The sequence below is a fragment of the Mustelus asterias genome, chromosome 1 (assembly GCF_964213995.1).
Source record: "Mustelus asterias chromosome 1, sMusAst1.hap1.1, whole genome shotgun sequence".
Taxonomy (NCBI): domain Eukaryota; kingdom Metazoa; phylum Chordata; class Chondrichthyes; order Carcharhiniformes; family Triakidae; genus Mustelus; species Mustelus asterias.
Genome location: NC_135801.1, coordinates 14663533 through 14686460, shown reverse-complemented (window position 1 = coordinate 14686460; position 22928 = coordinate 14663533). Strand labels below are relative to the sequence as shown.

General features: G+C 45.1%; 1 protein-coding gene across 2 annotated transcripts in view; it reads right to left on the bottom strand.

Annotated features, from left to right (window-relative positions):
- The window catches only part of nrg1 (neuregulin 1), a 217578-nt gene that overhangs the window by 25854 nt on the left and 168796 nt on the right, over positions 1 to 22928 (bottom strand). The window contains exons 4-5 of one of the 2 annotated variants that reach the window (XM_078209632.1): positions 17711 to 17831; positions 9268 to 9335 (exon numbers count right to left, since the gene is read on the bottom strand). In XM_078209632.1, the coding sequence (XP_078065758.1) occupies positions 9268 to 9335; positions 17711 to 17831 (189 nt within the window). Of the gene's footprint in view, positions 1 to 8422; positions 8467 to 9267; positions 9336 to 17710; positions 17832 to 22928 lie in introns of those variants that run through there. The other variant, XM_078209641.1, reaches the window with a different exon arrangement.

Here is a 22928-nt window from a genome sequence, read left to right as displayed (position 1 = left end):
ACCAGATACTGGGCCTGATACGCAGCGGCTTGCAGGCCAGAGAACCTTTTCACATATGTTCTGCTGGAGCTCCCTACCTAATAGCGTTGTGAAGGCAACATCGCCACAAGGATTGTGGCGGTTCGAGAAAGAGGTCTGCTCAGGGCAACTCGAGATGAGCAGTAACTGGAGAATAGTAACTAGTAACGAGGGCAGCACAGTGGCACAGTGGTTAGCACTGCGGCCTTACAGTGCTAGGGATCTGGGTTCGATTCCCGGCTTGAGGTCACTGTCTGTGTGGAGTTTGCATGTTCTCCCCATGTCTGCGTGGGTTTCCTCCGGGTGCTCTGGTTTCCTTCCACAGTCCAAAGATGTGCAGGTTAGACTGGATTGGCCATGCTAGGTTGCCCCTTTACGTCAGTGGAATTAGCAGGGTTACGGGGATAGGGCCGGGGTGGGATTGTGGTCGGTGCAGACTCGATGGGCTGAATGGCCTCCTCCTCTACTATAAGATTCTATGATTCTATGTCAGCCTTGCCAACATTTCCCATATTCCATAAATAAATAAAAATAATCTTTTCTGACTAAACAGGGAATGGGAGAGATATAAAGGATAATGTAAAGTGCCACACTAATATGTCAATTTACGAATAGCTGAGGCTTCAAAAAAATTATTGTAAACTAGCATAAAATGTCCAAACATTTTTTAACCACCAATCACTTCCCTGTTTCAGATCTCATAGGGTCATAGAGTCATAGAGGCTTACAGCATGGAAACAGGCACTTCGGCCCAACTTGTCCATGCTGCCCCTCTAGCTAAGAACTAAATGGGTGATGGAGAATCTTAAGTACAATGGGAAGTTGGAAATGTTATTGCAAAAGGACCATACTGACCTTTCCAACTACACTCACATAGAGGGAGCTATCTTTTTGCTCCAAGTAGTCTTGTAGATTCGCAACACTGCATTGGCCCAGTGACAATATGGGGTAAAGTTCTTCAGCTCACTTCTACCCTGACCTGCCGATAGCTATAACTGAATTTCTAAGCAATGTATTTCTGTCAAAGCTAGATATCCAGGCTTCATTTATCAATAGCCTCATCGTGATCAGCATCCTATCTCCCACAATCCAAATCCTACTGTTTCTCAACCACTCTCCCCCTGCCCCCCCCCCCCGCCCTCCCCCAACCCTCTGCCCACTTTTTGCACACAATTTGTCTCCCCCAACACCTTTGTTTCCTTCACTGGGCGCGATCTTACCGGCCGTTCACGCCACGCTCTCGCTGCAGAGAAGTCGGAGAATTTGGAGGCGAGCCAAGTCTCCGTTCAATGCAGCGGGATGGAAAAGTCTGGCCGGTGTGAACGGTGGTAAGATTCCAGCCATTGTCTTTTTCACTCTCTCTCTCCCTCTCTTTCCCCTTTCCCGTATTCCTCATCCTTTCCCTTCCTCTCCTGGTCCCCCTCTTTTACATCCTCTTTTTCCACCTGCCCCAATCCCCCCCAACCCAAGTGCTTCTATTTTTGTCTGTTTCCTTCTGGTTCTTTTACTCTGTGCCCCCCGCACCCCTCCGCCCTTCCCCTCCCCACCCCACCTCTATCTTTTGTCATATGTACAGCGAGAACTCATCCACAGGAAAACCTCCACTAAAACAGACACCTTCCACCCCTAAAGCATGATCTTGTTCATATACCTTTGGGTGGCACGGTGGCACAGTGGTTAGCACTGCTGCCTCACAGCTCCAGGGACCTGGGTTCGATTCCTGGCTTAGATCACTGTCTGTGCGGAGTTTGCACATTCTCCCCGTGTCTGCGTGGATTTCCTCCGGGTGCTCCGGTTTCCTCCCACAGTCCAAAGATTAGGGTTAGGGTTAGATTGATTGGCCGTGCTAAATTGCCCCTTAGTGTCCTGGGATGCATAGGTTAGAGGGATTAGCGGGGTAAATATGTGGGGTGACGGAGATAGGGCCCGGGTGGGATTATTGTCGGTGCAGACTCAATGGGAATCACTGTAGGGATTCTATGGGATTCTATGATTCCTATAGCCTATGCTGGCCCGTGATTGAAAATGGATTGGGTGTTAAGAGTATAAATGATACATTCACATGTTAGTGAATCCTTGCAGAGCGATATCCCTCTCCAGGCGGTGTCTGCAAATCAGACAAGGATCCATCAGTCTGGATCAGCAGGACCCATTTGCAAACCCTGATAAGGATTCCTGAGTCCATTATTTCACAATCTTGCTGTCTATTCTCCTAATGTAAACACCAAAATATCACTGCAATAAATTGTGGCGTGAGGGAGCCTGTTCTTCTTTAAGCTGTCAAAGCGCTGCCTATTCTCCTGTCTTGCTTGTATTTCACAGACACTGAAGATCCTGATTATGCTGTTAAAGCTGCTACTGTTGGGGCTGAGCTGAAGACATTTATATATTGTTCACTGGACATTTTAGATTCCAAAAAAAAAGGGTCGGATCAGTCCATTAGGAGACCCACTTTCAGGGGTATTTGTATTGCTGGCTGTGTGAGCATCGAGGAGCGCTGTGCAACAAGAGTCACCCACCTAACTTTCCCATCTCGCCCGCCATCGGAATCGTAGCGGGCGGGACACGGACCATACAAAGATCCGTTGACCTCCGGTAGGATTTTCCGGTTTTGGGGCGAGTGCGGCCGGAAGTTACAACCTCCCTTGTTTCCCCCTCTGCACACATCAGCAAGACATCGCTACAGAATCTATGGATACCCAGATTCAAAGAACAAAGAAAATTACAGCACAGGAACAGGCCCTTCGGCCCTCCAAACCTGCGCCGACCATGCTGCCCGACTGAACTAAAACTCCTGATCCTTCCAGCGACCATATCCCTCTGTTCCCATATATTCATGTATTTGTCAAGAGGCCCCTTAAAAGTCACCATCGTATCTGCTTCCACTACCTCCCCCGGCAGCGAGTTCCAGGCACCCACACCCTCTGTGTAAAAAACTTGCCTCGTACATCTCCTTTAAACCTTGTCCCTCGCACCTTAAACCCATGCCCCCTCGTAATTGACTCTTCCACTCTGGGATAAAGCTTCTGACTATCCACTCTGTCCATGCCTCTCATAATCTTGTAGGCTTCTATCAGGTCGCCCCTTAACCTCCGTCGTTCCAGTGAGAACAAACCAAGATTCTCCAACCTCTCCTCATAACTCCCTTCCTACAATTGGCTCCACAGCATAGAAGATACTCCCTTTTATGACTAATCTTTGCCCTTTTCTGAGACTCCTTAGATCGTTACTAAAGGGCTGGTTTTTCGCAGGTCAGGGAATTGGCTGCAGAAGGTTGACTGCCCTATTGACACCCCGACCAGCTTTCCTTTCAGTTGGGTTCCCACCCATTCGGCGCTTCTGCTGCAGTTGAATTTCACCCCATGACATCATTACATTGGTGATATCAATGTTCCTTTGGGTCAGGTAGGAGTGGAGGTGGGTATTGTATTAATTGGGTTAACAAGAACTGCTAATGAGTAAAATTGGTGTTGATCACTCTACTTCCTTAACAACTGTGGTCTCTGCTTCTGAATATTTCTTTAATCCTGTGCATCAACCCTGCACAGCCTCACTTCCTAATGTCTTCCAAGATTGTCACTCCCTTGATTGAGGTGTCTAAGATTATGAGAGGTACGGACAGGGTGAGTAGGGAGCAGCTGTTCCCCTTGATTGAGGGGTCAATCAGAGAAAGGTGATTCGCTATCGAATTATTGAATGTTGCGTTCAAAAACAGACCATTCTGCCCATAAACTCCACCCTAGGCCAGAATCTTACAGCTGTTCACGCCAGCGGGATTTTCCCATCTCGCTGCAGTGAAGAGATTTGGCTGGCCGCCAAATTCTCCAACCTCGCTGCAGTGGGAGTGTGGTGTAAACAGCCAATAAGATCGCGCCCCTCGTGGTTTCCCCTCTGTGACTAACCTAGCCTAATGCCATTCTCCCATCTGATTCCCATATCCTTAACATCAGACCCAGTCTAAACACATATTCCTCTTCGCTCCCCATAAAATTATGCCCCCACTTATCCTATTCAGCTTACTCCCTACTCTTGTTAATACTCCTCTTTTGCTAAACTATCCAGTTCGCTCTGTTTTGACACCAGTTTGAGACAGAAAATTCCATAATCTCCCCACTCTCCCCTTAAAGATTCATTTTATAACCTCACCTTTAATTCTTTTTGTCATTGTTTTTAAGGGGAGGCAGTGGCGTGGTGGTATTGTCACTGGGCTAGTAATGCAGAGACCCAGGAACTGGGACCTGGGTGCGAATCCCACCATGGCAGATGGTGAAATTTAAATTCAATAAAAATCTGGAAATAGAATCTACTGATGACCATGAAACCATTGTCGATTGTCGTAAAAAAAACCATCTGGTTCACTAATGTTCTTCAGGAAAGGAAATCTGCCATCCTTACCCGGTCTGGCCTACATGTGACTCCAGATCCAAAGCAATGTAATTGACTCTTAAATGCCCTCAGGGATGGGCTGGCCCAGCCAGCAATGCCCACATCCCATGAATGAATTTTAAAAAACGTTTGTGTCCTCTTGTTACTATCTTGCCAATCTCATAGAAGCAATCGATCACTTGGTACTTTAAAATAAGTCATCGCTTGATAGTACAGAACTTGAATATTGCTGAAGAAAGAGACAGGCTGTCAAAACTTTTAGTCTTGCACTCATCAGGACAGATTTGCAAGAATGCCAAATCTCAACAGGAATAACAATTTATACTTCATGAGAAGAGCTTGTTGAATTGGTATTCTTGCCAACCAATCAGCATTTTCTTTCCACGTGGCATAAAATATTATTCCCTTAAGAGATTTGGTATTTTTGTGAATCTATCCTGATGAGTGCAAGTTGAAAAGCTTTGCGAGCATGTCTCTTTTTTCAGCAATTTATTATAAGTTTTCATAATCTCACAGACCTTTTAAGGGTTGCCGGTTAGCTGTTTAAAAAGCCCCAATTTTGAATGGTTCTCTCTAGACTGCAGCTCAATCCCTTTTTCCATTGCATTAATACTCTTCCTTACAAGGGGCACCCAGAATGGGGTTTCCAATTCCTTTGATATCAGTTATGTCTCTCCATAACTGCAAACATCTGGAAACATCCACCTTTCTAATGGCCTGTATTTACACTCAGTTTTAATTCTGATGCACTTCCTCAGCATATCATTATTGACACTTCACATCAAGGGATAAGCAGACTAAAGGATACTTTGTGCTTTCTTGACTGATTGATACGTGTCAGACAATGGAAAGAGTTGGGTAAAATGGTGGGAGTACCTAATGCTCAATAAAGGACCTAGCAAAGAGCAAAATAAATTCTCCCACTGTGGGAATTGTGGTGAATTCCTTTAGCATGGTTTTATTGTCCCCTGAGTTGAACTCTAACTATAAACCTTCACAAAAAAAATGACATTCTCCTGTCATTTATTCCTATTTCCTTTTCTTACTGGTCCTTGACTAGGGAAACATTGAGAAGACAATGTTTTCTTTTTATTCATACATGGGACATGGACGTCGCTGGTTGGCCAGCATTTATTGCCCATTCCGAATTGCTCAAGGGCAGTTGAGAGTCAACCACATTGCTGCGGCTCTGGAGTCACATGTAGGCCACACCAGGCAAGGATGGCAGATCTCCTTCCCTAAAAGGACATTCGTAAACCATATGTGTTTTTCCGACAATTCACAATGGTTTTATGGTTATTTTTTATTCAGTTCAAATTCCACCATCTGCGTGGGGTGATTCGAACCCGTGTCCCCAGAACATTAGCTGAGTTTCTGGATCGATTGTCTAGTGATAATACCACTAGGCCATTGCCTCCCCATTGTGCATCCTTTGTTTCCCTAAGGGAATTAAGAATGAACCATGTGATGTGAGACTAGGGGCACATTACAGCTAGATCAGGAAGGGGTGGCAGGTTGCTTTCCTGTAGGATATTAGTGAACCATGTGGGTTTTTACTGCAATTTTGGCACTTAAGTGGTCACTTTCTGGTGCTAGCCCACAAATAGCAATCTACTGGACTGTCGTCAGTGTATTGCTTCACCAGGCTAGAAGAGGGCACTGGTCTAATGTCAATCTTGGCATTTAAAGAGTTAACCACATCCCTGTTGTTTCCCTGACTCTCACATATTTGAAGTTGTATCCTTGCTTTAACTCTTGCCTGTTCAACTTGTAATGATTCACAGTTCCAACAATAAATCGGAAGAATAGGATCCTTGCTTACTCTTGCAATCTCCTTCTATGGCGTTCCCTTTGTGGCTTTGCTCTGCAGGATTCCAACCCTTAACTGCAGAATGTGATGGTGACAAACGGGTACTGTTGCAAACATGTCGCCTTTCTTTGATCCCTACAGTCCCCCACCTTGGTTTATTCTTCATTCCTCTTGAACGCATCCTTGGCTTTTATTGATTAAGCTAGCACTAAGCTAGAGGCCCGGGGTGATTTATAATGCCACAGAAAATAGTCATTCCCTCTTCCATCAGTCACCATTGTGCTTGTTTCGAGTACAGTCACAGAGCCTTAGCTAAGCTGCTGTTTAGATGTTACAGAGCAGGCATCATCATTTATCTTGCCATCAATTTCTAACAGCTATTGTACTTGTTTCCATTTCTGTCTGTGCCTTTTACTGTGGTTTTATATTCCCTGTGGGTCTTTACTGCGACAGTTACTCACTTTATGTTACCAGTTACTGACCGTACAGTAAACTTCCCCCCACTCCCTTCCTTCCAAATAACACTGATAACGGGAGTGCTACAAAACTGATAGCAGGAGTGTTCATTTGCCTCCTCTATTGAAGTGACTGATTTTTGAAGCTGTGATATTTTACAGGTTGCGAAGAGGGTTATCCGTCTGGACTGCTACATAAAATCTTAACTTCCTGAAATGAATTTGCTGTTGTATTTTCTCTATCATCTGTCTCCTCTGCGGCCCAGTGGCACAGTGGTTAGCACTGCTGCCTCACAGCACCAGGGACGTTCAATTCTGGCCTTGGGTGACTGTCTGTGTGGAGTTTGCACATTCTCCCCGTGTCTGTGTGAATTTCCTCCTGGTTGCTCCAATTTCCTCCCATAGTCCAAAGATGTGCAGGTTAGATGGATTGGCCCTTAGTTTTCAAAGATGTGTAGGTTGGGGGATCAGCCATGGTAAATGTGTGGGGTTAAGGGTGGTGGGTGGACATGATAAGATACTTTGTCAAAGAGTCAGTGCAGACTTGATGGGCCAATGGTCTCCTTCTGCACTGTAGGGATTGTATGATGCCTGCCCTAAAGGCATTGAGTCTGTGCTTGGGCCGTTATCCCGCATGCATAAGGGACACCCTCCAGTGCCCCACCCAGGATTAGGATTGTGTATGTGGCAGGCTACTGAGCTGTGGAAAGGTGTTGTGCCCAGTCACTAAGATTCACTATCCAGGGGGATGTGGGTGAGTGAGCAGGAATGGAATCCCTATCAATTTGTCTTACCATGCAGCAAAGCGACACTGGGGCCACTAGGTAAGTACTGGCTGAAGTCAGCAGATACAGCACAGACTGAGGTTTGAGTGCATGACCTTATTGGATAAAGTCATTGGGGATTAATTTTAACTTTTGGAATGGAAGGACAAACTGGGCCCGAGTTCAGTGTCCAGCCGACTTGAGATGTCAAACTTACAAACTAAAATCACCCACCAAGCAGTCATGAAGTGAACACAAAGTCAATTCACTCATACGCGATGTGCCACAATGAAACAATGAGGTGAGGTCTCAGGTAATTTTTTTTGGAGCTACATATTGCCTGACTTTCTTTTAATTCTGCCTCTAACTACACTGGGTTTGTTGTTAATTAGTGAAGCCATCTCCCAGTCATCTTTCTTTTATCCCCAATCCTTTTGAACATCTCTGCCAGCCGTCACCTCCTGGGAACGCTTGCTGATTTGTAGCAAAAGAATGTCATCTTTCTCCTCATCATCTTTCTGTGACCCTTCTGAATCCGCAGTCCTTATTACCCAACAGGATTATCTTTCATCACTTGATATGCCGCATCCATCTACAATCCTCATTATTGAACATTATCGTCCCAGAGCCTTCATTTGTGACTTGCAATCTCTTGGTGTATCTTCCTCGTGCCTTGCCCCTTTCTAATGGACATGTTCATCCACACCCCCTCCCCCTCTATCTCCCTTTCGCCTCTGAACCTGCTTTCCTGGGCGAGAAATGCGAGACTAAACACTGTACTTAATACATGTTCTGCTATTGACTGCATGCGGCGGGCGGGCCTGTCTGCTTTTCGTTCTCTATGTCTAAGTGAAGGTAGAAATTTGGGATTGAGGTGAAACAGCAAAAGCAGCAATTAACAACAAAACTAGCGGCGGCAGCAATAGCAGGAATGAACAGTGTGACAAAGCATGCTTCAATTCAGGGGGAGACAGAAGAAGTGGACGTACTGTAGAAACTGGCCATTACGTAGTTTTGGCAGCGATCACCAGTAAATTCATTTGGACACCTGACAAGACAAATAAAATGAGAGAGAAAGAGAGGAGAGAGAAGATAAGTAACTGTCAAGATAGAGTCACCTTCAGCACCAGGCCTCATCACCTTGGTGTGGTCACCGTTTAATCCTTTTTTTACCTGGATATCGTCATCTCTGCAACACTCAATAACTGCGGGCTTACGGCAGCAAGAAAAAAAATATTTTTTGTCATTCTGCATTTACCAGCCATGAAAATTCACCTCCTTCAATTGTGTCTGGAGTTGTACAGCCAAACCGAATTAAAGTTAAGTGGGAAAGCACATTAGAAAGTGCGCACTTACAAATTTAGATGAAGCAAAATTTAATCCTCGATTCTACAATTGCTTTATTTGGGAATGCCAAATTTCTGCCAATTTATTGGCACTGTAGAGGAGATTGTTTATTTTCGACTTCCTCGGAAAAGATGCTCTACAGTTCCCGTTTAAAATATTTTGGGACCATCAAACTCTACTGGCGGGGAACGAAAAGGAGAGAGAGGATTTTAATAGCTGTAAACACAAGCTGCAGTGGTGAGGTACTGAATCTGTACTGTGCTGTTTCTCTCCGTGGAAATACAAAAAAAGCAATAAGAACAGCAAACAGTACAAGATTACTGAGGGCCTGGTTACATCGTCAGAAGTTGCCCAGATCAAAGAAAAGAAATAGACATTTTAAAAGTATCTTTCTTTCTGAGCAGTGACAACACCAAGGACTATTTCTTTAGAGCTGCAGGGGGAAGAGAGAAAAATAAAACACAGACATGATTATATCTTCACATACGTTCAGGTATAAAGACCCTCATGGGTACAGTCTCTGTACATCTCTCTCCAGTGAATCCGGGATCACACCTGGAGGGTAGAAATGGCACATAAACAAGCAGAACAAATGATCTCAAACGGTCTAGGCATGATGCATGCGTTGAAAATCATGGGTGAATTCACATCGAGGGAGGGCTGATTGTTACAATCGGGCAGTTTGGCTGCCTGCATTTAATGGCCAACTATCACTCCTCTGGCTGCCTCTCCTCTGAAGGTAGTGGTCGGAAATTTACCACCCTGCCTGCCACGGAATCGGAGCGGGCAAAGGGCGGACAACGGGAAGGTCCGTTGATCTCGGGTGGGACTTTACGGTTTTGGGACGAGCAAGGCCGTTAAAATCCTGCAGGGTTATTTATACGTCCACCTGTGACAGGATAAGAAAATTGCCACTTCGCATATGTTCATGTCTCTAGCATGCGAATTCAGGGTAATAATAACAGCCATTCTGCATTCAACCCTTTTCAAGCTTATAGGCATAAATGAAACAGTGAATATAAGTGTATGTAATATATGATTACCTGGTTTTGTTGGTTTTAAATTTCTCCTGTAATGTGACAGTTACTGGCCCAAAGACTTGAATTCAAATTTAGAATATTTTCACAAAGGGTGGAACTTTGTTTGTAAAGTTACAACAAGGGACATTCCATTGCGTTCCTGCTATTTTGCACATTATTTACAAGTGGAGAAAGTCTATCACTCTGTTTCTAACTGTCTTCACAACTACTATGGCCCAATTTATTAGTTTGCAAGCCATGAAATCAAAAAGCTGCCAATCTAACATTTGCAAAATGCCCAGTAAATTATAAAAAAACAGCAACCAAAAGAGAAAATGCTGGAAAATCTCAGCAGGTCTGGCAGCATCTGGAAGGAGAGAAAAGAGCTGACGTTTTGCCGGACAGCTTTGACAGAGGGTCACCTGGACTCGAAACGTCAGCTCTTTTCTCTCCTTCCAGATGCTGCCAGACCTGCTGAGATTTTCCAGCATTTTCTCTTTTGGTTTCAGATTCCAGCATCCGCAGTAATTTGCTTTTAAAAAAAACCCAGCAAATTGCTTAGTGTGAATCAGACACTTTGAGGTGGGGAGTCTGAAGATCAGTGATCTGCTAACCCAAACATCTTTTTCTATATATATTTAAGAAAACACGGCCTTATGGAATTTAAGTCATTAAGAGATTTTTGGAATGCTCGTTTTGCCAAGTCTCTGACATTGCTTGGCCAGTTTGTTTCATTTAAGTTTCCTTTTCGTTGGGCGGCATGGTGGCACAGTGGTTAGCACTGCTGCCTCACAGCGCCAGGGACACGGGTTCAATTCCTGCCTTGGCTCACTGTCTGTGCGGAGTTTGCACATTCTCCCCATGTCTGCGTGCTCCGGGTGCTCCGGTTTCCTCCCACAGTCCAAAGATGTGCAGTTTAGGTTGATTGGCCATGCTAAATTGACCCTTAGTGTCAGGAGGATTAGCAGGGTAAATGTGTGGAGTTACGGGAATAGGGCCAGGGTGGGATTGTGGTCAGTACAGACTTGATGGGCCGAATGGCCTCCTTCTGTACTGTAGGGATTCTATGATTCTGTGAGCTGCTTAATTGGCTAATGGTTCACAGGATGTTCCAGTTTCAGCTCCAGTTCAGAAGTAATTGAACTCCTGACAGTATACATAACTACTTTCTGGTACACGTAATCAGCAGATGGAGCGGGCTGGATGTCCTGTCTGGCCTTTTCTCTTTCTAAGTTTCACGCTCCATACTTTATTATGGAAGCATCTTTTTGAAAGGGCTCAGTTAGATCGTTGAGATGGTTTCCGTGCCTTTATCTTTGAAATAAAGCTCATTGTGGTATCAAAAAACATACTGCGGTCGAGTCTAGAAAGAAATGCGCTTCTGCTCCAAATAGAGTCTCAATCCAAGCATAACATTTCTTGGCAGCGTATTTGTATATTTATCAGGATCCAACTGCATTACAACATGTGTCAAGTGTGACAGAAACATCCCATTCCACTACGCCAGTGATAAGATTATGTAATTGTGCTTTTTTTTTTTATCTGAGGAACCGAATATTTTTCTGTTTCCCCTCCTGAAAGCAGTGATAGGATCACGACTTCCTGATTCAGGTAGCGGGTAGTTTCAACACACTGGAACGACCTCTTTCGATGCTACCCCCAACGAATGTGGCTCGCCTGTGCCTTTCTCCTTCAAAGCAATGATTGGGGCCTGAGTGAGTTCGCTGATCCAATGCTCATTCCTACTTTAGACCCTCAGACCTTATGCATGGCATCTAACCAAACTATTATTAGCCTTCCTCCCACCAATAAAAAGCTCTCGACTGAACTGATAATGAATGAAACAACTTTCTTGAGCTAACATATCTTACAGGGCACTGTGTTTTGGGTTGCTTACGAATATTTAAACCTGTTCTAACCTCTTTCCACTCACCAATGTGCTTCCTTAAATTGAGATAGGAAAGGGCTGGTTGGACTGCCAACATTATTACATTTTTGCCCATTACTATTGCGATCATGGCCAGTTGCTATGCTTTGTCAATATAACACATTAATTATAATATGGTAAAGCCCAAGCTGATTGATGGAGATGCCTGCGGGCATTGCTTCATTGGAGCTTTAAGCCAAGCATTACATCTGTATCCGATTTTATTTCAGTTGCTTGTACCAGCGAGGCTAACTGTTGCTGTGCAATGTGTGTAAAACTGGACAGGCAATGTCTGAGAAAATTATGGGATGGTGCACTTTTAAAATCTGGCTACAGGTCCAATTTCTATTATTTTTGAAACCTGTTTACTATTTCCATTTCAAATATTCCATTCAGCTGAAAATGGGTTGAATGGCAACAGTGAATGTGAGGGCCACTTGTCAAGTGATCATTGATCCAGTAACCAACCTACCCCCAAACACATTCCCTCTCATTCACTGCTCAGTTACACATGGGTTGTACCATTTACTTTTCAATAGCCTCATTGTTTGTTTTCTCGCAGTTGTGTTGGAATATCCAATCTATTTCATGTAATAACACAGTGACTTCAATGAGTCTTGAAGAAGTCACCGATGTGATGAGAATTTAAGGGTGAGTGTTGCAGGGAAGCTCCGAAATAGAAAGCAGGACTTAATGTGGGGAAGGGGCATTTAGAAGACTTCAGACTACAGAGCATGTGACAGGAAGGTTATTTTATCCTCATTGTTTATCTTAATTCTTCTATAGACAAGTGTGCGCATTGGTGTGCATGTGTGTGCACATGCGTGTGTGTGTGTGGGGCTGCTGTTTGATTCATTAGTTTGACAACTAGGCTTACAGCAACACTGCAATGAAGTTACTGTGAAAATCCCCCGGTTTCCACACTCCAGCACCTGTTCGGATACACTGAGGGAGAATTTAGCATAGCCAATGCACCTGATTAGCACGTCTTTCAGACTGTGGGAGGAAACTGGAGCACCCGGAGGAAACCCACGCAGACACGGGGAGAACGTGCAGACTCCACACAAAGAGTGACCCCCAAGCCGGGAATTGAACCTGAGTCCCTGGCGCTGTGAGGCAGCAGTGCTAACCACAGTGCCACCATGCCACCCAGTGTGTTTGCACATCTGTGTCTACGTATTTATGTGAGTGTTTGTGTATATCTGTGTGTGCGTCCGTGTCTGGTGCGTCTGTGCATATCCGTGCCTATGTGTTCGAGTGTGTACTTGCATGCGTCTCGGGGGTGTGTGAGCATGCCTGTGTCTTTATATGTGTGCTTGTGCATCTGTGTCCATGTGCATGTGTGTGTGCATGTCTGAGTGTGTGCGTACACATCCCTGTATGTGTGCATTGTGCTCATGTATATGTGTGTGCATGTATGTCTGAGTATATGATGGAGAGTTGGGTGTGTGTGTGTGAGGGGGGGAGGGGAGGGGAAGGTGGGGGGTAGTGTGTGCATGTGCAGGATGGACAATATACTTTTTACATTAAAAGTAAATAGCAAGGCAGATGAAAATCTACAGTCAGAGATGCCACCCTTTTCTTGCCAGTCAGTTCAATATGTGCCATCCAATCCGTATTATTCTTAAATACTGGGAGTCGCTAATACTCCACAGATATGCAATTTACAACCTGCTTCTGCACATAAAACGGCTGAAAAGCAGGGAAGTTTTTAAGTTAACAAATATTGTTGGAATTAAGTGGCATCAAATGGGCTTCTTTGTGGAGTCAATTATCAGAGATTCTTTTTCTTTATTCTTTCATGGGCTGTGGGCGTCGCTGACAGGGCCAGCATTTGTTGTTCATCCCCAATTTTCCTTGAACTAAGTGGTTTGCTCGGCCATTTCAGAGGGAAGTTAAGAGTCAACCACATTGCTGTGGCTCTGGACTCACATATAGGCCGGACTGGGTAATGACGGTAGATTTCTTTCCCGAAAGGACATTAGTGAAGCAGATGCTATTTTACAATACTTGATGATAGTTTGCCACCATCATTCAATAGATATAATTGACTTCCCATTGAAGCATTAGCAATTGTATATTACTATTGAAATGAGAAATGGTCCATCTCTAGCTTGTTTTATAGTTTGTACCAGTTCAAGCCCCACAGTATTGTTGGCTCTTCTAGTCCCAAAACCTTAAATTGAACTTGGTGGAATCAATGGGGTTAGGTGACAGGAAGACCTGGTGATTAAGGAGGGCTGGCAAAGGAGAGGTGTAGTTACCAGTTGCACACAGGCAACCAGTTCAACATTAAATCTGTTGCATTATCTGCAAGGATGCTCCTCTCATGGCCTCCATTAGAAAGACATAGAAACATAGAAACTAGAAGCAGGAGTAGGCCATTCGGCCCTTCATACCTGCTCCGCCATTCATCTTGATCATGGTTGATCATCCAATTCAATATCCTAATTCTCTCTTTGTCCCACATTCCTTGATCCCTTTAGCTCCAAGAGCTACATTTAGTTTCTTCTTGAAATCAGATGTTTTGGCCTCAATTATTTTCTGTAGTCGTGAATTCCACACATTCACCACCCTCTGGGTGAAGAAATTTCTCCTCACCTCCGTTCTAAAAGCTTTACCCCTTATCCTCAAACTATGACCCCCTAGTTCTGGACTCCCCCACCATCGGGAACATTCTTTCTGGATCTACACTGTTAGAATTTTATAAATTTCTATGAGATCCTATGAGAGACTTGCAACATTTTCGTTTGTACAGAGAGAGAAGGCAGGCTTGGTCTTCAGCACTTTGAGCAAAAAGAAATCAAGATCTGTCCGGAAACTAACAGGGAGACTACAGTCATGGAATAATTGAGAATTCCCAAAGCAGGTTGAGCTCCTGTTTTTACAGACTAGGAATGGGCAATGTGTTAATACAGTGCTGGGTGCTGAAATATTCTATTAGCCCAAAGCACTGCTTCTTCCCTCTGTATGACCCATGTGTTCCTGAGAGTGGCAGATCCTCACTCCTAAACATGCATGTGTGTGCACACACAATTCCTTAAATTTTAACATTATCCAAGGGTTAGGTCAGCTTCAAATTGTTCCTACGGGAATGGATTAACAGGGGGAGCGAGCCCTTCCAATCTCAATGTTTAACTTTGGCAATGGGAGACCTTGAAGAGCCGGTTTATTTTTATCACTGTGGCTGATCTGGTTTTGGACAGATGTGTACGCTGCAAACTGATTGGGCTACACTGATCAAAATTGTGACAGGGCTGCACAGACTGGACGCAGCGATGATGTTTTCACTGGCTGGGGGGAGGGGGGGTTGAGAACAAGTGGTCACAGTCTCAGGATACGGGGTAAGAACTGAGATGAGGAACAACTTCTTCAATCTGGGGGTGGTGAACCTGTGGAATTATCTGCCACAGAAGGCTGTGAAAGCCAAGTCACAAAATATATTTAAGAAGGAAATAGATAGGTTTCTAGACTCTAAAGGCATTGAGGAGTATGGGGTGAGTGCGCGGGTAAGATTTTGAGATAGAGGATCAACCAGAATTATATCGAATGGCAGAACAGGCTCAAAGGGCCAGATAGCCTACTCCTGCTCCTATTTTCTATGCTTCGATAGCACAGAGTCAAACATGCTGAAGTGGAAAGAGCCACATTGGTGATAGAAGACAACTTCTAGTCGCAGCTACACTGCATGGAACAGCCATGAAAATAGGGCTTGCTTGAGTGGAAATTGCTTATTGCTTACACAAGATCCATGTACAAAAAATGTCAGCTACATTGGCTGGCGTTAATCTGGGCACCATAATATTGACATTGGTCTTTGGTTACATGGCAAAATGGATGGTAGTGAATCAGTAACTCACATTGCACTCCGCCCAATGTTCTTTCCCATTACAACCACCAAGTCCCTACCGCCTATTTTCATCATCTGGGTGTCCCATGTGTCCATTGTACAAAACAACTTGCCACCTGCAGAGGTCTGGTGTCCATCTGAAGTGGTGGACAGATATAGGTTTAACAGTGTGCTGTTCCTAGAAAAGTTCATCCCTCTCTCACATGGCAGCTTCTTTGCTGCACCGGTCATCCAGCCACCCATCTATTCGTATGACTGCACTGAGTCATGGGAATGACGTGAGATACACGCTTAATGAGCTTTGCACAGATACATGGCATCGTCCTCATCTGGAATTCACATGCACATCATCAGACGTCACTGAACATTGGTCACAGTTAGAACTCAAGGTGGCTGCCTGCCCCCTAGCTCAGTCTCTTTGAGGTCAATTACAGAGCACCCAATTGCTGATGTGTCCAATATCAGCTACTCCTAGTCAAAGAGTGGAACCATGATCTGACCTGTGCTTTGATGGGAGTGGAGCATGAGGGATGTCAGATTTAATTCATAACCAAGACTAGATTTCAATGCATTAACGTCACGTCGATTCTTACAGGCACGTTATAGTGCTAATCTAATTAGCGCGTGTGTGTGTGCGTGAGAAAGTGCATGTAAGTGTCCGTGTCTGTATACGCAAGAGTGTGTGTATGTGTGTGTATGGTTGGAGGGAGTCTTTCACAATGGTACCACTTACAGCAGGCAGCTGATGGGTGCTCTGAGTGGGTCAAGGAAGCACTTAATAAAGCAATGTTCAAAGCCTGCCTTAAAAACCAGAAATAATGACTCTCTATTTCATCAGTTAGTATTATAGTCAAAAATGTTTCAAGACAGTGCCCAGGGGGAGGCACATTGTACTTCAGCAGAGAAAACACCAATATTTCTCAAGTGGATGCTTTGAATGTAAGCAATAAGACAATTGGAAGGAGTTCAAAGGGCAGCTGTGTGGGCCATGCAGCTTTTGGGCAACATATCAGCTAATTAGAACTTGAACAATAAAAGAACCAGCTCAGGCTTGGATTTGACAATTGGGCGAATACGCACTTAAATCTTGAGCCAATGGGGAGGCACTGACTTCTACCATCACTTTACTCCTAAAACAGTATGAACATACTTTCAGTTTAAACCATCCTTGTTTTAAAATCCAATGGATGTATTTTATCAAATTGAAATCTATGCACAGGCTTTAGCGTGACAGTGTGGTGTTGAAAATGAAAGGGAGAGTTTGTAAGTATTGTTATATAAGTAATATAATGTATGATTCGAGTGGAGGCCGGATGCTGTTGTAATTCAGGTTTTGTTTTTAAAGAGAGGGTGATGGTTTTGAGAACAATCTCTGGGAACCCTACGAACGCCCTATTGTAATGATAAACTAGAGGCTGTGATGACAATCCAGTCACACATTATGGCCGGGTTCCAGTAATAAGTAACATGAGACCTGACATGTGTTGCATGTACTCGGGAGAGAACCTTGGACACCAAAGCTGTCCCCCATTGGAGATTTTCCTCACTTGGTGTCTGGGGAAAAGTTTAGAGGAGATGTGCGGGGCAAGCTTTTTACACAGAGGGTGGTGAATGTCTGGAACGCGCTGCCCAGGGAGGTGGTGGGAGCAGGTACAATGGCGGCATTTAAGGGGCGTCTAGACGAATACATGAATAGGATGGGAATGGAAGGATACGGACTCTGTAAGTGCAGACGGTTTTAGTTTAGGCAGGCGTCACGATTGGCGCAGGCTTGGAGGCCGAAAGGCCTGTTCCTGTGCTGTACTTTTCTTCGTTCTTTGGGTCTATTGTAGACTAACTGCTGGAGATTGAGTGCCATGAGCAGTCAACGACTCATTATTGTTGTGTCATGTGACTGCCGGGTTGGTAGTGGGTGAATTATTTGGACGTTTAGCTCCAATGTTATGAGCACTCCAGCAATTGGGGTACAAGAGCTGGGTTCCAGTAATGTTCTCAGACTGCAGTTCAACATGAATTATTAACAGCTGACCAGCATCACTTGTAATAAAATACGCAGCAATAAAACCCCCTATGCAGCGACACGAGAGCAGACATGCGGAAAAAAGAGCGTGAAGGAAAGGTTGGATTCACTTACTGACAGGAGAGTTTATTAATACCATTGATAACGAAACACTGTCCTCCGTTCACACAATAGTGCCGATTGGTCTCGTTGCATGGCCTTGCGTGGCCTGACCAAGGCGTAGGTGAAGTGGTGGCTGCGGGGGGGAAGAACAGCGACATTAAAAACATGATTATTACCAATTTTAATTACAGCACATTCAACAAGGCGTGAGGTCCAGTGGCCGACCAGTGAAATAGGACTGAACTGTTATTCTGTCGCTGCAATTATTAAACTGCCATTGGGAGAATGAGTTGCATCCATAAATTACCGTTCCATCCTTGTGTTTGACTCTCTCTGCGGCCTCGTCCCTCCATATCTCTGTAACATCCTGCTGCCCTACAACTATGAGAGCTCTCCTCCAAATCTGGCTTCTTATACATGCCCATTCTGCTTTCATCACCATTAATGGCCATGCCACTTGTGCCGTAAACTCTGCAATTACCACACTTAAAGCTCTCTGCTTCTTCCCATCTTTCTCCTCATTTTAGACCAAAACCTCCCTGTTTGACCAAGCTTTTATCTTTAGTTCTAAGATCTCCCTCTTTGGTTGGCAGTCAGTATTTACACTCCTCTAACAGGCCTTGGGAGGTTTCACAATGTAAAAGGAGTCACATGAACGCAAGTGCCTCGGGGAAAGCAGCTTTGTACACAATATTTCTAGGCCCTTGACGTGTGGTGACATTTCATTTTAGAGAGGGAGGAATGGGATAGTCAGCCCTTGGTCCATTGTTCAGGTCAGTTCATTGCCTGAACTCAAAATTTAAATTGAGAACTACGTCGAGGTGAAACCGCAGTGCCACTGAGTCAATCTAACCAGATAACCTGGGAATGAAGAGCTTGTGGTATGAGGAACAGTTGAGGAGTCTTCGTTGTACTCGTTGGAGTTTAGAAGGATGAAGGGGGATCTGCGAGGCCTGAATTGAGTGAACATTGAGAGGATGTTTCCACTGGTAGGAAAAACTAGAACCAGGGGGCACAATCTCAGGCTAAAGGGACGATCCTTTAAAACAGAGATGAGGAGGAATTTCTTCAGCCAGAGAGTGGTGAATCTGTGGAACTCTTTGCCTCAGAACGCTGTGGAGGCCAGGTCATTGAGTGTCTTTAAGACAGAGATAGATAGGTTCTTGATTAATAAGGGGATCAGAGGTTATGGGGAAAAGGCAGGAGAATGGGGATGAGAAATATATCAGCCATGATTGAATGGCGGAGCAGACTCAATGGGCCAAATTCTGCTCCGATGTCTTATGGTCTTATGTTCTTAGGGTCTTATATGACACAAACTGGATGATAGAGAGATAGATAGACAGAGTCCTACAATGCAGGAGGCCATTCAGCCCATCGAGTCTGCACTGACCACAATCCCACCCAGGCCCTATTCCCATAATCCCATGCATTTACCCTAGCTAGTCCCCTCTGACACTAAGAGGCAACTTAGCATGGCCAATCCATGGCCAGGGTTCAATTGGACCTCAGGAGACTGTGTGGAGTTTGCACGTTCTCCCTGTGTCTGCGTGGGTTTCCCCCGAGTGCTCCGGTTTTTTCCCACAGTCCAAAGACATGCGGGTTAGGTGGATTGGCCATGCTAAACTGCCCCTTAGTGTCAGGGGGGCTAGCAGGGTAAATACGTGGGGTTATGGGGAGAGGGCCTGGGTGGGGTTGTGGTCGATGCAGGCTCAGTGGGCCGAATGGCCTCCTTCTTTACTGGAGGGATTCAATGGTTTTAGCCAAAATGTTGATGCCGTTCACGTCTGTGGGATCTTACAGTCTTACCGATGGTGAATCCCCACCATGGTTTTCCCAGCGGCAAGGGGTATGTTCAGTGTGAAAACCCATTGACAATGGTGGAACCATAAGATCCCACCAGCAGCGAGTGCTGCGCTGCCTATCCCCTCTGCCCAATGCGATGTGGAAAGGGAGAAAAATCCCACCCATGGTCACAATGGGAAACATGACCAAGGGCAGGGGTGATGCGCGGGGGCGGGGGGGGGGGGGGGGGGCGGGTGGGGGAGCGTGGGGCGGGGGGGGCGGTTAAACATATCATAGAGGATTTCCTACCCAGTTTAAATGCTGTTCATTCTTTCTGGTTGTATCACAGCTTGGTCTGGCTCCTGCTCTGTCCAAGACCGCAAGAAACTACAAGTGGTCGTGAATATAGCCCAGTCCATCACGCAAACCAGCCTCCCACCCACTGACACTTCCCACTGCCTCGGAAAAGCAGCCAGCATAATCAAGGACCCCACGCACCCTGGACATTCTCTCTTCCACCTTCTTCCAGTGGGAAAAAGATACAAAAGTCTGAGGACACGTACCAACCGACTCAAGAACAGCTTCTTCCCTGCTGCCATCAGATTTTGAATGGACCTACCTCACACTAAGCTGGTCTTTCTCTACACCCTAGCTATGACTGTAACACTACATTCTGCACTCTCTCCTTCCCTTCTCTGTGAATGGTATGCTTTGTCTGTATAGCGTGCAAGAAACAATACTTTTCACTGTATGTTAATACATGTGACAATAATAAATCAAATCAAATCAAGTCAATCCACTAAACATAACGACTTGGGAATATTGTGTAGTCGGACACACTGGGCGGGATTTTCCAGCCTTGCTCGTGCGAGGCTGGAAAATTCTGCCCAAGGTCAACAGACATTTCCATTGTCCACCCCTCGCCCGCTCCGATCCCGTGGTGAGTGGGGCGGTAGAATTCCGACGTCAGATTTCTCTACCTCAATTCCCAATATCCACTCTCACCCCATGAGATTCCAAACATGTAACAGCAAATCATAAAATTTACCTTTGCCTGAATGGCTTCTCAAATGATAAAAATTGTACTATTTGACCTTCAAAAGTAACGATAGAATAGGACAGCTAATGGATCACAATTGGATTAAAATAGTCCTGCAAAATGTCATCAGCATTCACTTGTAATGAAAACAACATCTTATTCATAGCCCACTGGAATTGTGAACACTGGTGATCATTTTAACACTGGGTATCAAGACAATTGCAGGATTGTATTTTGTTGCTAACACATTTCCGTCGGGAAAAAGATACAAAAGTCTGAGGTCATGCACCAACCGACTCAAGAACAGCTTCTTCCCTGCTGCCATCAGACTTTTGAATGAACCTACCTCGCATTAAGTTGACCTTGCTCTACACCCTAGCTATGACTTCAGTATTGAATCCCTACAATGCAGAAGGAGGCCATTTGGCCCATCTAGCCAGCACAGACAAAGATTCCACGCAGGCCCTATCGCCGTAACCCCTGTAAATCTCCCTGTCACTAAGTGGCAATTTAGCACGACCAATCAACCTAACCCGCACATCTTTGGACTGTGGGAGGAAACTGGAGCACCCGGAGGAAACCCACGCAGACACGGGGAGAAAGTGCAAACTCCACACAGACAGTGACCCAAGGCCGGAATTGAACCCGAGTCCTTGGCGCTGTGAGGCAGCAGTGCTAATGATTGTGCCACCGTGCTGCCCTGTAACACTACATTCCGCACTCTCCTTTCCTTCTCTATGAACGGTATGCTTTCTCTGTATAGCGCGCAAGAAACAATACTTTTCACTGTATGCCAATACATATGACAATAATAAATCAAATCAAATTTTGCCTTTAAATGCAATGAACAGTTTAAGTGTCACAACCAGAAGAACATTTGTGATTTACTGTTATCAGAAATACCGCTGGATACATGTCCCTTGGTTGTAGCCTGAACAAAGAACAAAGAACAATACAGCACAGGAACAGGCCCTTCGGCCCTCCAAGCCCGCGCCACTCCCTGGTCCAAACTAGACCATTCTTTGGTATCCCTCCATTCCCACTCCGTTCATGTGGCTATCTAGATAAGTCTTAAACGTTCCCAGTGTGTCCGCCTCCACCACCTTGCCCGGCAGCACATTCCAGGCCCCCACCACCCTCTGTGTAAAATACGTCCTTCTGATATCTGTGTTAAACCTCCCCCCCCCCTCACCTTGAACCTATGACCCCTCGTGAATGTCACCACCGACCTGGGAAAAAGCTTCCCACCGTTCACCCTATCTATGCCTTTCATAATTTTATACACCTCTATTAGGTCTCCCCTCATCCTCCCTCTCTCCAGTGAGAACCAGGTTGTACCTGGTCGGTACAACCTCTACCTGCGGGACAGATTGGTTACTTAAAACAAAGAGATGTCAGAATTGAACTGGAGGCTGGGTCAGCATTGGGCAGGAGTTTTATGTGTGACTCTCGTCTTTCCTATCTGGTGTTGACTGCTCTGCTCAGAGGCTCCTGCATTTTCTTTTTTTATATATACGACAGATTTCCAGAATGTCCTTTATTGTGAAGCGAGACGTCTAACTTGTCTGAACGATCTGTGTATAGATTTTATTTGAAAATGAATTACTGTCAACGACTTGACATGTTGTCCAGAGCTGCGAAAAGAAAGATATCTTCTGCTGGCAAATTATAACTAAAACTGCTCCCCCGCCCCCTTCAACAAACTTCGAGATATCCCTCCATCAACTCTTACCATAAAATAAATTGGCAATTTTAATCAGCTTAAAAGACTCAATCCTGTCCCTCGCCCCACTGTCTCGATGCTCTTAAGCCCCCTCACTTCTGTGCTGGAGACTCCCTTCGTTTTCCTAATTGAACAGGCGCCTCAGATATTCTGAGCTCTGAAATGCTCCTGTCAGCCGCTGTAGCCTTGGATGAGTGGACTTCAAGCTTACATGATGTATGAGTGAGAGAGAAGCAAAGTGAGCATTGACGTTCTGTGTTAGGCAGAGGGATATAAAGAGGAAGAAGCTATATTAAGGCACCATAATTGCCTTTCTCAATTTCTGGTATTCCCCGACTCACTCTGCTCTTCCCTCCCTTCCATACGTGGCATGTGTGCAAATTCATCTCATCTCACGCACGAACGAGTAATATGTAAAAACATCAGATTTGGCTACAAATATTGACAGCCTCGGCTTAACTATCCATAGAGCATTAATTCTTTGACCCACTGCGAATAAAAGCTTCCAACTTGGCCAGCCAGAGAGAGGAGAATGGAGCACAGAGAGAGCTTGAGAATAGAGAACCCAAAGAGAAAGTGCTGGGAAATCTCAGCAGGTCTGGCAGCATCTGTAAGGAGAGAAAAGAGCTGACATTTCGAGTCCAGATGACCCTTTGTCAAACCTCTTGAGAATAGAGGTTGAC